General features: G+C 34.7%; 1 protein-coding gene and 1 pseudogene across 2 annotated transcripts; one reads left to right on the forward strand and one right to left on the reverse strand.

Moving 5' to 3' along the window:
* Nucleotides 1-2,183: 2,183 nt before the first annotated feature.
* On the forward strand, nucleotides 2,184-5,622 carry Suv3 (Suv3 helicase). Of its 2 annotated transcripts, XM_069041625.1 has the most exons (9): nucleotides 2,184-2,628; nucleotides 2,719-3,049; nucleotides 3,102-3,493; nucleotides 3,545-3,656; nucleotides 3,739-3,960; nucleotides 4,018-4,240; nucleotides 4,293-4,412; nucleotides 4,461-5,167; nucleotides 5,229-5,622. In XM_069041625.1, the coding sequence occupies exons 2-9, from the start codon at nucleotides 2,752-2,754 to the stop codon at nucleotides 5,399-5,401; spliced, it is 2,247 nt and encodes a 748-aa protein (XP_068897726.1). In that variant the 5' UTR covers nucleotides 2,184-2,628; nucleotides 2,719-2,751; the 3' UTR covers nucleotides 5,402-5,622. The 2 variants fall into 2 exon arrangements, with proteins under 2 accessions (XP_068897726.1, XP_068897727.1); XM_069041626.1 differs by lacking the exon at nucleotides 2,184-2,628 and having other exon boundaries at nucleotides 2,890-3,053.
* A 1,396-nt stretch (nucleotides 5,623-7,018) lies between these two features.
* The window catches only part of LOC138125998 (probable G-protein coupled receptor No18), a 94,995-nt pseudogene continuing 88,976 nt past the window's right edge, over nucleotides 7,019-13,037 (reverse strand).

Below are 13,037 nucleotides of genomic sequence, written 5' to 3' on the forward strand. Positions count from 1 at the left end.
TCCAAGAGGGAGTTTATTCAGATTATTCATGAAAAAAAACTCTTCGGAGTGAAATACAAAATTCTTTGACTATTAGTGGTTTGCCACCACTTAAGTTAGTATTGAAAGTTAATTGCACGTTTTACCGATCAGAAACTCAAATACAAAGGAAGCATTAGCCAATGGAACAAGAATCGCATCAAGTTTATGCATCGCAATGCTATTGATTGCGAAGTTTTAACTGGAACCGAACGCAATAAGAGCATTTTGATTCCACGTATAAATTTAACATATTCAGGTACTATTTTTCCATTTAATTTTCAAAGAAGTCAATTCCCAATTATAGCTGCATTTGCGATGACAATAAATAAGTTTCAAAAGCAAACATTCGAAAAAATTGCAATTTTATTGAGGCAGCCACTTTCAATTGTACAGTTGCGGCCAAATAAAAGCGACCACTAAATTGACATTTTATGTCATCTTTATAAATTTTGGTAATTCAGGCTTTTAAAATGAAAGTTTCTCTGGTAACCAGATACCCGTACCTGTGTCACAACATAACCACAGTATACCTTCTAAGCAGTAGTCGCACTCCGCAAAATCTTTGTATTCAGTTGTAAGTCCGCGCTAGTTACTGCGCATAAGAGATCCAATACCCCCGATTTAAATTCCTGTCCGTAACGTTTAATTTCATGTAAAACGCCTGTCAAATTCATTGCGCAGTAACTTGCGCGAAAGCACAACGGTTTCAGAAAACATCAAAGTGTCGACGTCGAGTGAGACTGCTTCTTAGAAGGTATACTGTGACATAACAGTGACGGATGATGTCAATTTGAAAAATAGTTTTTTATGTTATCTCCTAGGAGATGATTTTTCAGGTGATTTAATATTTAATTCCGATTTACAATAGAAAAAATTGCTGCCCAGTTTTATTTGGCCGCAACTGTACGTCGCAGCAAGTAAGTAGAGTTCGATCATTCAACAATTTGAGATTTTATATTTCCGAATATAACGGCCAAGGGCATTTAGCAAACGAGAAATTTTATTTTAAGTTTAATGGACAACATTTTATTTTTTTAACCGCCCGGTTTTTTTTTTTCAATAAAAAATATAGGTATACTCCGTACTCTGATAGATTACGAGAGGCTAAATAACCCAGGACGATCCTTACCAATACGCATGCGTTAGTAACTTGGGTGCTTTGTTGTTACATGCTGTACTGCGTGCTGCGTGTAAGACAAAGAACAGTAGATGAGTAGAACATATAACTATGTTTTTAGAATCTTTTAATAGGTCTATTATTGTATTCAATTTGGAATCGTTTATGGCTATCTATTAAAGCACTCGTAGTTTAATGGATGTCTAAGAAAATTTTTATCAATATTTCAGTGTATTATTGTCATTTACACCAAAAAACTTCCAATATTAATGTTCAAACTCTACTTTTTAACATATGTTGCAGATGTAGTTGCATCCGTTACCTTGAATTACCATTTACATAATACAAAATTCCCTAGAATTTGACAATTTAATTTTTTTATTTAAAAATTAAAAAAAAATCTAAAAAATAACATAAAAAACTCGCCTACAGGTCGTTTTCTAGACCTGGCATTCGTGCGCCAAATCAACCCTTATAAAACTCGTTGTTCAAACATTTCATCACAGTTTTTTTAGCAGCAACATCTAAAATCGTTTCCTCGGAAACGCATACATTTAGTAGAGTTACCTTCAGGAAGGCGTGTGTGATTGGTTATCTTAAAATCGTTTTCATTTCAAAACTAATATACCTACTTTTCACGTTTGTTGTTGTAAAATCCTTGTTGGACTAAATATTAAAATTCACAGTTAACAGCTGACGCGCGAGTTATGGGACATCCTGTATAAATGAGTTTACTACATAAAAAAGGTCTTTTATTGTATTGTTTCTTATTAGATACGCAAGTGTTGTTCTAATTTTTAAACAATAAATTTGCGATATTTTCTAAGTCCGTGAACGTCAAATTTAAATAACGCGCAAAATTATAGGACTTGCGCACAAGTATGGAATGGCCTGGGTCATTTAGCCCAAGGCGACTTTACATACAAATTCAGTCATATTTCAGAAAACAGAAAGTTTTAGTGGAATTTACATTTATTAATCAGAGAATTCATAGTGATTCAGGGCTACCACCACAAATTTCAAAGGAATTCAAACCATTTTCAAGGACTTTACTACCCAAACCACAGTAGCCCAAACCGTCATTTAGACGTGTTCATAACGACCCAATGCTTTTCTTATGGACCTGTCATTTCGTGTCGCTACTCGCTACTGGTTATACTGTGACCATAAGCTCAATTTGTTGTTTGACATTTGTTTAACTAGGATTTGCTTATGCTGTATTCTCTGCTTATACTCTGAATACTGGTTATGAATTTGTGTGCACAATCTGCTGCAACAGCAACATAACTATTAAAAATGAAACTGATAACTGACAGCACACATGTCGTTGAAAACGACAATATTTTTTTCCAAGTAATTTGTAACAACGGTTTTTCGGGGAACGTCTTTTGTGTCACCAAATAAAGGACATTACAAGGGTATTAACAATTATATAAATAAAAATAGGAACAACACAACGGTGCTATTTAGTGACGAATTTTAATGAATCTGTAAGTCATCCACATGAATTGTTTGTATATTCCACCAACCACCATGTTCTGGTTCCCCTAAACTCTTTGACAATAACATAACCTTTTCAGAAATAAGTAAAGTAACCTTACTTTTTGTTCAACATGTTACAAAACGGAAGGCACATACGAGCATTGTCTATTGCCGTACATAATTTGTCATTAAAAAGACAAGGCTTTTTGTCTAAAACTAATTATAAATTATTACAAAGAAGATTTAAAAAGAGCGATAGCTCTATATCATCTTTATTTATCCCAGTGACTGTAAAACCAAATCCAGACGATATCAATGTAGGAGCCGAACTGACAGGATCTTTAAATAAATCAGACTTACTTAAAGTTCTTAACAAGTTTTACCAAAAGAAGGAAATTAAATTGTTGCTTTCTGAAAATGGACTCGACAGTATGTAAATGATTACATATGTAAAATTCCAAAATTCAACTCTTTTTTTCAGATTATCTCCAACATCAAGCATATGTCAGTTTCAGGCGTTATTGTTTAGAAGCTGAAAACTTACCAGTTGACCTCCATGTTGTGATAAGTGATATATTGCAAGGAGCCGGAAATGTTACCGATATCTTCCCATATTTTTTACGACACGCCAAACAAATGTTTCCTCATTTGGAGTGCATGGACGATTTGAAAAAAATATCAGATCTGAGAACTCCAGCTAACTGGTATCCTGAAGCAAGGGCTCTCAACAGAAAAATTATTTTTCATGCTGGTCCAACAAATTCAGGGAAAACTTTCCATGCTCTAGAAAGCTTTATTACAGCTAAGTCAGGAGTATATTGTGGCCCTTTAAAACTACTGGCAGCTGAAGTTTTTAATAAGACTAACAGTAGAGTAAGTCACATAAATTACCAAACTGGCTATTACAAAATATCTATTATTCAGGGAACCCCCTGTGATTTAGTAACTGGAGAAGAAAGAAAATATGCAGATCCTAGTGGAAATATTTCATCACATGTTTCTTGCACTGTTGAAATGACTTCTGTTAACACTCCATGTAATTACAAATTACACTGAACCTCTCTTATTTTTTAATTCATTAATGTTTAACGTAATGATAGAAATTAAAATCGTTTTAGACGAAGTTGCGGTTATTGACGAGATTCAAATGGTAAAAGACCCCCAGAGAGGTTGGGCTTGGACTCGAGCATTTCTAGGACTTATGGCAGAAGAAATACATTTGTGTGGAGAGGCTGGTGCTATAGACTTAATGAGTCAGCTTTGCCTCACTACAAATGAAGATATTGAAGTTAGACACTACAAAAGACTGACTCAGCTGCACGTTGAGGACTCTGCCTTAGGTAAAGACTTGGAATAACATTTTGATAAAAATAAGAAAATATTGAGTTTTCTTAAAGGTAGCTTAGACAATGTTATGCCTGGTGATTGCATTGTTTGCTTTAGTAAAAATGACATCTATTCTGTATCTCGCGGAATTGAAGCTACAGGCAAAGAAGTAGCTGTGATTTATGGAGGCCTTCCCCCTGGGACAAAACTAGCCCAGGCTGCTAAATTTAACGACCCTGACAATAGCTGTAAAATTTTAGTTGCCACGGACGCGATAGGCATGGGTTTGAATTTGTAAATACTCTAAACTTGCACTCAAAAAATCCTTAACTAATGGTACTTGCAGGAGTATTAGACGAATTATTTTTTACTCACTTATCAAGCCAATGATAAACGAAAAAGGCGAAAAAGAAATGGATACGATTTCTGTATCGGCAGCTTTACAAATAGCCGGAAGGGCAGGAAGGTTTGCTATCAAATCGTAAATCGAATGGTCGGTACACAGTTTTTTTAGATATGGAACTCAATGGGAGCAGGGTTATGTGACCACGTTTAAACCAGAAGATTTGAAAACATTGAAAACCCTTTTAGATTCACTGCCCGAACCCATAACTCAAGCCGGTCTACACCCAACCGCCGAACAAATAGAACTGTACGCTTACCACTTGCCTAATTCGACCCTTAGCAATTTGATGGATATTTTTGTGAATCTTTCAACAGTTGACGATTCATTATATTTTATGTGTAACGTCGAAGATTTCAAGTTTTTAGCCGACATGATTCAACACGTTCCGCTACCTTTACGCGCTCGTTACGTTTTCTGTTGTGCCCCGATTAGCAAAAAGATGCCGTTTGTTTGCACCATGTTCCTTAAGTTTACTAGGCAGTATAGTAAAAACGAGGCAATTACGTTTGATTGGCTTTGTCGTAATATCGGGTGGCCTCTGCAGCCCCCGAAAACCATAATCGATTTGGTACACCTCGAGGCAGTCTTCGATGTTTTGGATTTGTACTTGTGGTTGAGTTATCGTTTTATGGATCTATTTACTGAGCCGGATTTAGTGCGGGATATGCAAAAGGAATTGGACGTGATCATCCAACAGGGTGTGGTTCAATTAACTAGGTTGCTACGCAATTCAGAAACTGGAGTAAGTTCGGGAGCTAGAGCTGCAGACGAGGATGAGTTTGCGTTGAACAGACAAAAACAGTCATATTTAAGAGGTATTTATTGGTTTATACAAATACTCGGATATACATAACAGTTTTTATTTCTCCTTTACAGAACCAAAGTCTTTGATAGGTAGAGGTAGATTAACTGAAAGACTTCTAGCACAAGGAATTTTGACACCAAACATGTTGCATGAGTTAAAAAAAGAATGGAATGGGGATGACGACGATGGCGATAAACATGGTGGTGAACCCAAAAAGACGAGGAGAAAACGGAAGATTAAGTAAGGAATGTCGGTATTTACATTTCTCTATTATTTAAAAATTTTATTTTTACAAACATTTATCTATGCTTTATACTATAGAGAAAATTGTACATTGATTTGTGCTTAATGTAATTACTTACTTCTGGAGTGAACGATCGCTCAAACCCTTGTCATTCAACCTGAACGTCAGTATAGATTGTTATTAAGCCACTGTTACAATGAAATATAAAAATAGATACAAAACCGTGGTTTATTTTCAATTATTTACATGAAACAGTTAAGCTGCATGAGTCTACAAAATAACCGTTGTAGATGTAAAAAAAAAATATATCGACTACCTATGTACAAAAAATATTAATATCTTATCCATTAAAAATTTGTACTAAACGTTCTTCGTATAACGTGGAGAGGGATAATTGTACACAACTTGCTTTAAGTGGTCGCGTCAGGAAGTCGTATATTTATTCAGGCATTTATTACGAAAATGCCGAAGGTTGGCAGTTTTTTTATGAAAGATTTTTTTTGCAAATCAGCCGCGTACCTACATTAATTCACTGCAACGCAATCTTTTTCTTGTCAAAATGAGTCCAAGAACATCATTCATTCGTGGGAATGTATCATTCTCATATCAGTTACTATGATTTTAAGGAACTGCAGTCAATCCATTTCAGTTGTAAATATACAGGTAGTTAACATCTATATGAAGTTTGTTATTTGTTATTGATCGAATAGTAGACGAAATGTACTAATTTGAGCAGTAATCAGTGATTTTATTTTACGTTTGAATTATTAACTGTACTCGTATATAGCAGCCGGTTAAGTCACTTTCAGTTGTCCTTGAGAACACGTTAATAGTAATTTACGTTATAAGTCCGGTAGGTTACTTGTAACAGTACGAGTTAGACATTATGGACGAGGCGACGTTAGGAGCCGAGTTAAGAATGTCTAAACGAGTACCTGTTACAAGTACATACTACCGGATGTATATCGTAATGTATTTTATTTCATACTGGAAGTCTCTTGTGCATCATAATTTTATTTCAAAAATTAAAAAATCACATTATTCTGTGAAAATAGCATCACCTTTTTCCTGTGGCAATGACCGTTGCTATTGTTTTTTTAGATTGAATATTTTTTGACTTTTTCAATTTTCAGTGTCAGATTTGATGGATAAAAATAAAACAGTCCGGTAGGTGTTGCTTAGTGACACTTTCCGGCTCTGATACTGTTATAACTCACCTACCGGACTCAAATTGATGATGCAATCGAACACCTACCGGACAGTATGAAATAAAAAGATATAAAAGGTATATCTAATAAACAGGCCAATTTAGCAAAGTATGACATTAACATTGACAGATTTAGAGAAAATTAAGTTTAAAGTAAAAAGAAAAATATATGTACAGTTCGGGACACGGAATTTCGAGCATAATTTTTCTGTCATTTCAAAAAATTGCGATGTAAATCACTCTTTATTGTCAACGTGACATTCAAAAGTGAAATTTTGAAATTTATTTTCTGTCCACGTCAGTCGCATGTCAGTCATTGATGTTAATAATGTAAAGCCTATTTTACATTTTTTGATAATATATTGACAGTGATGCCCGAAATTCCGTGTCTCGAACTGTACTTAGATAGGTAGGTACTTACAACAAATTTTGTATTTAATACTTAGTATTTGGAAACGATTTACATTCTACATTTGATAAAACAGCATCAATTAAGTAAAAAATAATTCAATCAGCTGTTCAAATTTCCATCTAACTTGACAATAACATTACGCATGGAGTCTGGCTGTAATGGAAGGCTTGATTTGTTTGTATCTGAAAACAGCTATTTTTTTTTGTTAACGCAGTTTTTTATGCATTTTTATATTTACTTTAAGCTTAAATTATGTTGACAACATAACATTAACATGTAGGTATATTTTATTCTGTGAAAATGAGGTCGCTGTTAGAGGGCCCAGACTAACGTACAATCGCGGCCATCCAAAAGTGAACGACAGCTTGCGAAAATTTACGTATTTTTCGTTAGATTAAATTAGGCTTTGTTCATTGGCGTGCGTGCAGCAGGAAGATGCAAGTCTTACTGCAATGTAATTCCTTCGCCACAGCAGTCAACGACCAATTTTCTTCTAGCTTTGGAATAGCCCTAGGGGTCTGAATCGGAGTGAGATGTCGTGGCATTTAAAAAAAATAGTTTCAAACTACGTTTCAAAAATTTTTTTAACGCTAGTGTCAAACTGACATTTTAGAACGCCTATGATTTCAAGTAAAAATCAAACTATGAAATAAAAACGCTTCTCGTAAAAAAAGTATTACTTTACTCACTTGTTGCATAAATAACTGTTATTATATGAGTTTTATAAGACACCATTTTGTCGCACGCGTTATAAAGCAAACAAGTGCGACAAAATGGCTTATAAAACAAGTATAATACAATATTTTTTCTATTTTGCCCCTTAAATTAAAAAAAAGTTCAAAACATAATGCTAGGAAAATTATATTTGGCAAATATAAGGGTTGGTAACGCTGGTAAATAGACGAACAATTGTAAGTTTTGAATTTAAAGTGTCGTGAAGTGCAGTGATCACGTAACAACAACTCACTATGAGTCACTGCCAACATTAAAAATTTGAGTAAATGTTCCTGAAACGCGTATCGAAAAGAGCTCCTTTTCGAAACCCGTTTGAGTGTTATACTGACTGTTATAGGTGCAAAATAGAAAAAATAATTTAAATAGGCTGTGGTGAAAGTGAGCCACCAATGAAATTCGATCTCACTATTTGCCCTACTCTTCTCAATATAGGTACTATTGGGAGCAAAAAAAGTGGGACATTAACGTCACTGTCTTCACTTTTAATGTGAAATGACCCTTATCCGTTTCTAACCCAAGTTTGAATTGATTGACGTTGTCATTAAGTATTGTAGGTTGTAGGGAATGAGTGTAAGTAAGCACGTAGCGAATATTTATTTAATGCAAAGTCCCAATCAAAATCTACCTTTATCAAAAAAGAGAGCATTTGGAAAAGGAAAGTAGAAGTATAAAATAAATTTTTGAACTGTCAGCTAGAATACAGTGTCAAATTTCTATGACAATAATCAAAGGCAAAATGACAATAAAGCTTGAACTACATCGAATTTTTCAAAACTGACAGAAATTTTATGTCCTACTTTCTATGCTCCCAATAGTATACTAGCCCAGACAGTAAGAGACGCCAAACATTCTAAAGCTGTAGCGCGCTTCAACATCAAGATAGGGTTACCTAGTTTTATTATAGAAAATAATGAGTGTTTTAGATCTTCTACCGTGAGATCATTTAAAATTATAACTAAAGTAGGATATGACTTTTAAAATAGATTGGCAACGCAACACTGTTAATAATTTGATTTGAATTGCCAAAGTGACGCTTCAAAATTCAATATACATAAAATATGAAACGGCGAGTTAACAGTTGTATCCAAGCCGACTTTGAACATTTTCTATGATTGTCAATAAAAGTGTATTATTTTAAGTTAAAAAGAATTGAACATGAGAACCCTAAACCTCAACAGTGTTGCCAATCTAATTTAAAAGTCATAGCCTACTTTAATTATAACTTTAAATGATCTCACGGTATCAACGTCATACTTTGACACATGGTACAGTTCAGAATTATTACAAACCCTATCAAACTATTATGAAAAATACGGCGCCTTCGAATTCGACTCGTGTCGCGCACTCCTCAAATTCATATCCCAACACCGTTGACATTCGTAACATCACCACAAAAATAATCGGCATAACATTGACTACTCATCGTATTACAACTGAAAATCAGTAGGTAAGATTTTTATTTGTTCCGCACTTGTAAACGTTAGTTTTACAAGTCACTGTATTCGCCTTGAGAATGTCGCTTAACTGGCTAGCATGTACAATTTTTACTGGCTAGCCAGTGAAATTTTACACCCGTGCTCATATGAGTGTCGTACGTTTCCAAAGCAATACGTGTAAAGCTCATACGATTTTTTTTCAAATGTTGGAATTTTTAATAGTTTGTATAACTATTTACAAGTGAAGAACAAGTAAAATATTCAACAATACACGTAAGGTAACGGGTTTTACTGGCTCTAGAAGGTGACTGGCTCGCCTTCGGCTCTCCAGTCATACTCGTATCCTTCTGTCGCCAGTAAAAACCCTTTTATCATGCTATAGTTTGTCCAGCGAGAGATTGGTTGACATAAAAATCACTGAATTCTACGTAGAGAAAGTAGTACCTGGCGCACGTAAAATTTGAAATATATGCTTCAAGCAGCAACATTTTTGCCCTGAAATTATGCTCTAATTAATGTATTCTAGTCCATTTTGTAGTGTTGGGTTACAAGCCTACAATTTAAAATCGCCCAATCTCTCGCTGGACGAAGTTTAGTAATGTTAAATATGTACTATTATAATACCGTTCAATTAACAATTGACAACTTGTAGTAGCACTTTTTTGCTATATCGGTTCACAACTTTTTGTCAACCACCAAAAAAATGTATTAATTGACGGTTACAGTATTTGATATTAGCTTAGTTTTGCGCTTTTTATCTTTGAAACATTAATTTAAAATCGTGTGAATTGATTTGTGTGCTGTTACGAGCAAAAAGTATTGATTAGCGTTGGTGTGTCGTAGACAAATATTCAATTTGTAATGAACAAAACTGTTAAAATTTGAAATAAAGTAGGATTTTATTTCGGGTTATTGTACTGATCTTTAAAAATTATTTTAATTCTAAATATTACTGAGGAGCATTTGGAGATGGTAATTGCATCACACAAACAAAGAGGCTTGCTATGAAAGGGAATTACTTAACTAATGGTCAAATAGTGGCAATATTATTACTTTTACGACTGTATTATAAAACTTAATATAAATTGTCGTCGATTTATAGCGGCGTCAGAGCTTGACGATTTTATCGTAATCACAATATAATCTATGGTCCCTCTCCACGTTATTAAGAAAGCAAAACTTATGTATGAATCGCTTCACTTTCATGGAAATAGTAACGGTAACGAATAAATTACAAAGGTATTATAAATAACAGTTACAAAATACAGTGACTAGAATAGAACGTTTGCTGCGACGTGGTGCGCACAGCCCGACCTCACTTGTGCTGGAAAGCGAAGTCGGCCCTCCTCGACTTGGAAAAGTGTTTAACGGTCAACCTCCAGAACGCTATCCTAAAATCTGGACTGTAAAACGCGTAAATGAAGGGGTTTATAGCGGAGTTGAACCAGCCCAGCCACGTCAGATATGACATGATTAAGGAATTCACTTGATTGCTGGGTATGAAGGGAGTAAGAAGGTAAAAAATAAAGAACGGGAGCCAGCAAGCTATAAATCCACCCATCACGATGCTAAGCGTCTGTGCAGTTTTCGTTTCTCTTCGGAAAGAGAAGACGCGCGTCGCCGGTTCGAAATTCAAAATCGACGCGTCGAAGTTGAGGGATTCCGGCCTAGACCGTTGTGGAGTGAACGACTGCGGTCTGTAGAGGCTGGCGGATCGCTGAGCCGTCAGAGGCTCGTGATTGAAGGGGTAATTCAACGTTGATCTGAGAGAACGGGTACCGAGGGATTTTCGTTGGTCGTGATTGGTGGCTTGGTTGAGGGGTTCCGCCGACTGACCACTGGAATTAATAAAATAATTATATTCCAACAAAAATCAGAAAGTGCTCCTAATCTTGACTCAATTCGAAAAAGAAATAATATGTTGGATCTCGACCTTGGTAAAGAAATTACTGAATAACTACATATTATTATATTCTTCTATTTCAGGTTGTGCTATCAAAGGAATTTTTGAATTATGAGTTTTTATTAGATTCAAGTTGTCGGAGTTATCATTAATTAGAAATAACATCACACCCTTAAAAAATATGTTCCAAAAAATCTAACAGTTAGACATGCAATGTATCTAGACATGCAAAATAAAACAATTCATTTCCTCGTAGGCTGTTTTAATTTACAGTCTCTTTTGATACTTATTCCATAATACATAAGTATTAAAAAAATATTCATAATTGTTTTTCATATTTTTTCTTTCATATTTATCTAATATACTTTCCCGTTGACCGCTTGTTAATTTCAATATTAATGAATTATTTTGTCTAAAATATAGTGTATTAATGGACCTCATTAATACACTATTTTTCATTAATCAACGATTTTTACGATTTTGACGTTTTGATGATATTTTGATGTATAAACAACCTCGAACCTGCATTGTTTGCACTTACCAACACTGCAGCAGGGTTTTCTATATTTTTTTCATGCCGCCGGCCGTTATCGACGGTTTTGCATGATTCAAAATCCGCCGGGAACGTAAAATTCCCGGCCTAGTACTTACAAAAGTGACCTTGCGAGAGAATGGGCAGGCAGCATTGAACGGACTCCGTTTCGGCGCAGGGACGCGAGGGTTCGATTCCACTTGTGAAACAAATTTTTTACTTTTTAAAAATGATTTAAATTCGTCGGCATGAAAAATTTTGTGGATTACACGTCCAGAAAATGTCTTGCGAGTGCTCGTGTTGCTTCGCCTCGGCTAAACCGCCTCGGCTACGCAATATCACTCACACTCGCAAAATATCATTTTCTGGACTTGTGATCCAAATAACTATTCTACTTTGCGTTCGTACTGATGCTATTACGATACTGTTTTGCGTATCGTAATAGGAAAAGGCGTGATATAATAATAATACTAAAAATAGTGAAATTTAATTTTTTAATTTTGACGGATACTGTGGTGTCGCGGCAGACCGCAGACGTGACCTTGGGTGGAATCCTTCATTGAAAAAGTGGCAAAGTAGAAAAAATACTGTATGACATCCCGTTTATAAGGCATTTTATCGCACTTACTCCTTTAGGGCACTCCTCGCAAGCTCGTCGTGGCCTAAAACCGTGCGTGCGATAAAATGCTTCTTATAAGACTCGCATCATAATATACTATTATAGCTCTATAACTGCACAATTACGAATTCACTTTTTCAAAAGCCGACCTTTTTGGTTATACCTAATTCGCATGTCATATTTTTCAAAGCTAATTAGGTTTTCTTAATGGCCTACCCTGAAGATGAAGATGAAATTGGTTTTGATTTGGGTTTAATTTGAAATTTTGTCACAAAAAAAGAAAGTTTGCGGTCAACGAAAAATTTTTGTAATCAACTCATTTGTTAATGAGCGATTAATAATTTCAACTATTAAAGGCACTCACTCGCTACACTCGTTCGTGCTTTAAACAGTTTCGATTATTAATCGCCTTCATTAACAAACTAGTTTATTAAATAACTATTTTGTTTATTCATTTTCTGTTAATCGTAATGTTTATCTGATTTTCTAATTGATCCTATCTTTTCCTTTCGTATTGAATGTTTTCATTTGCAGGTAGAATGTTCAGCGTTTTCATATTCTTGATACGCAAATGTTCATAGATATTTTCAATTAATAATGCTCGTTTTTTGTTTATTCTTTCTTCCTCTTTCTACTCTGTTTTCAACTAACTTTTTGTGTATGTATATTCCTTTTCCAATTCTTTTGTTGTACCTAATTCAGGTGCTTATAGGTTTTATTTATTTTTTGAAATTTTATTTCAAACGTCGCCTAACATCTTTTTTTATCTTCTTTAAATACCGTTTTTCTCTA

The sequence above is a fragment of the Tenebrio molitor genome, chromosome 3 (genome assembly GCF_963966145.1).
Source record: "Tenebrio molitor chromosome 3, icTenMoli1.1, whole genome shotgun sequence".
Classification (NCBI taxonomy): Eukaryota; Metazoa; Arthropoda; class Insecta; order Coleoptera; family Tenebrionidae; genus Tenebrio; species Tenebrio molitor.

Excerpts from the sequence above, each read along its gene's own strand:
- Suv3 (XM_069041625.1), top strand. The coding sequence starts at position 2,752 with ATGTTACAAAACGGAAGGCACATACGAGCATTGTCTATTGCCGTACAT. Across the intron at positions 3,050-3,101 it reads TTCTGAAAATGGACTCGACA|ATTATCTCCAACATCAAGCA; the intron begins GTATGTAAATGA and ends TCTTTTTTTCAG. Across the intron at positions 3,961-4,017 it reads CGTTGAGGACTCTGCCTTAG|GTAGCTTAGACAATGTTATG; the intron begins GTAAAGACTTGG and ends GTTTTCTTAAAG.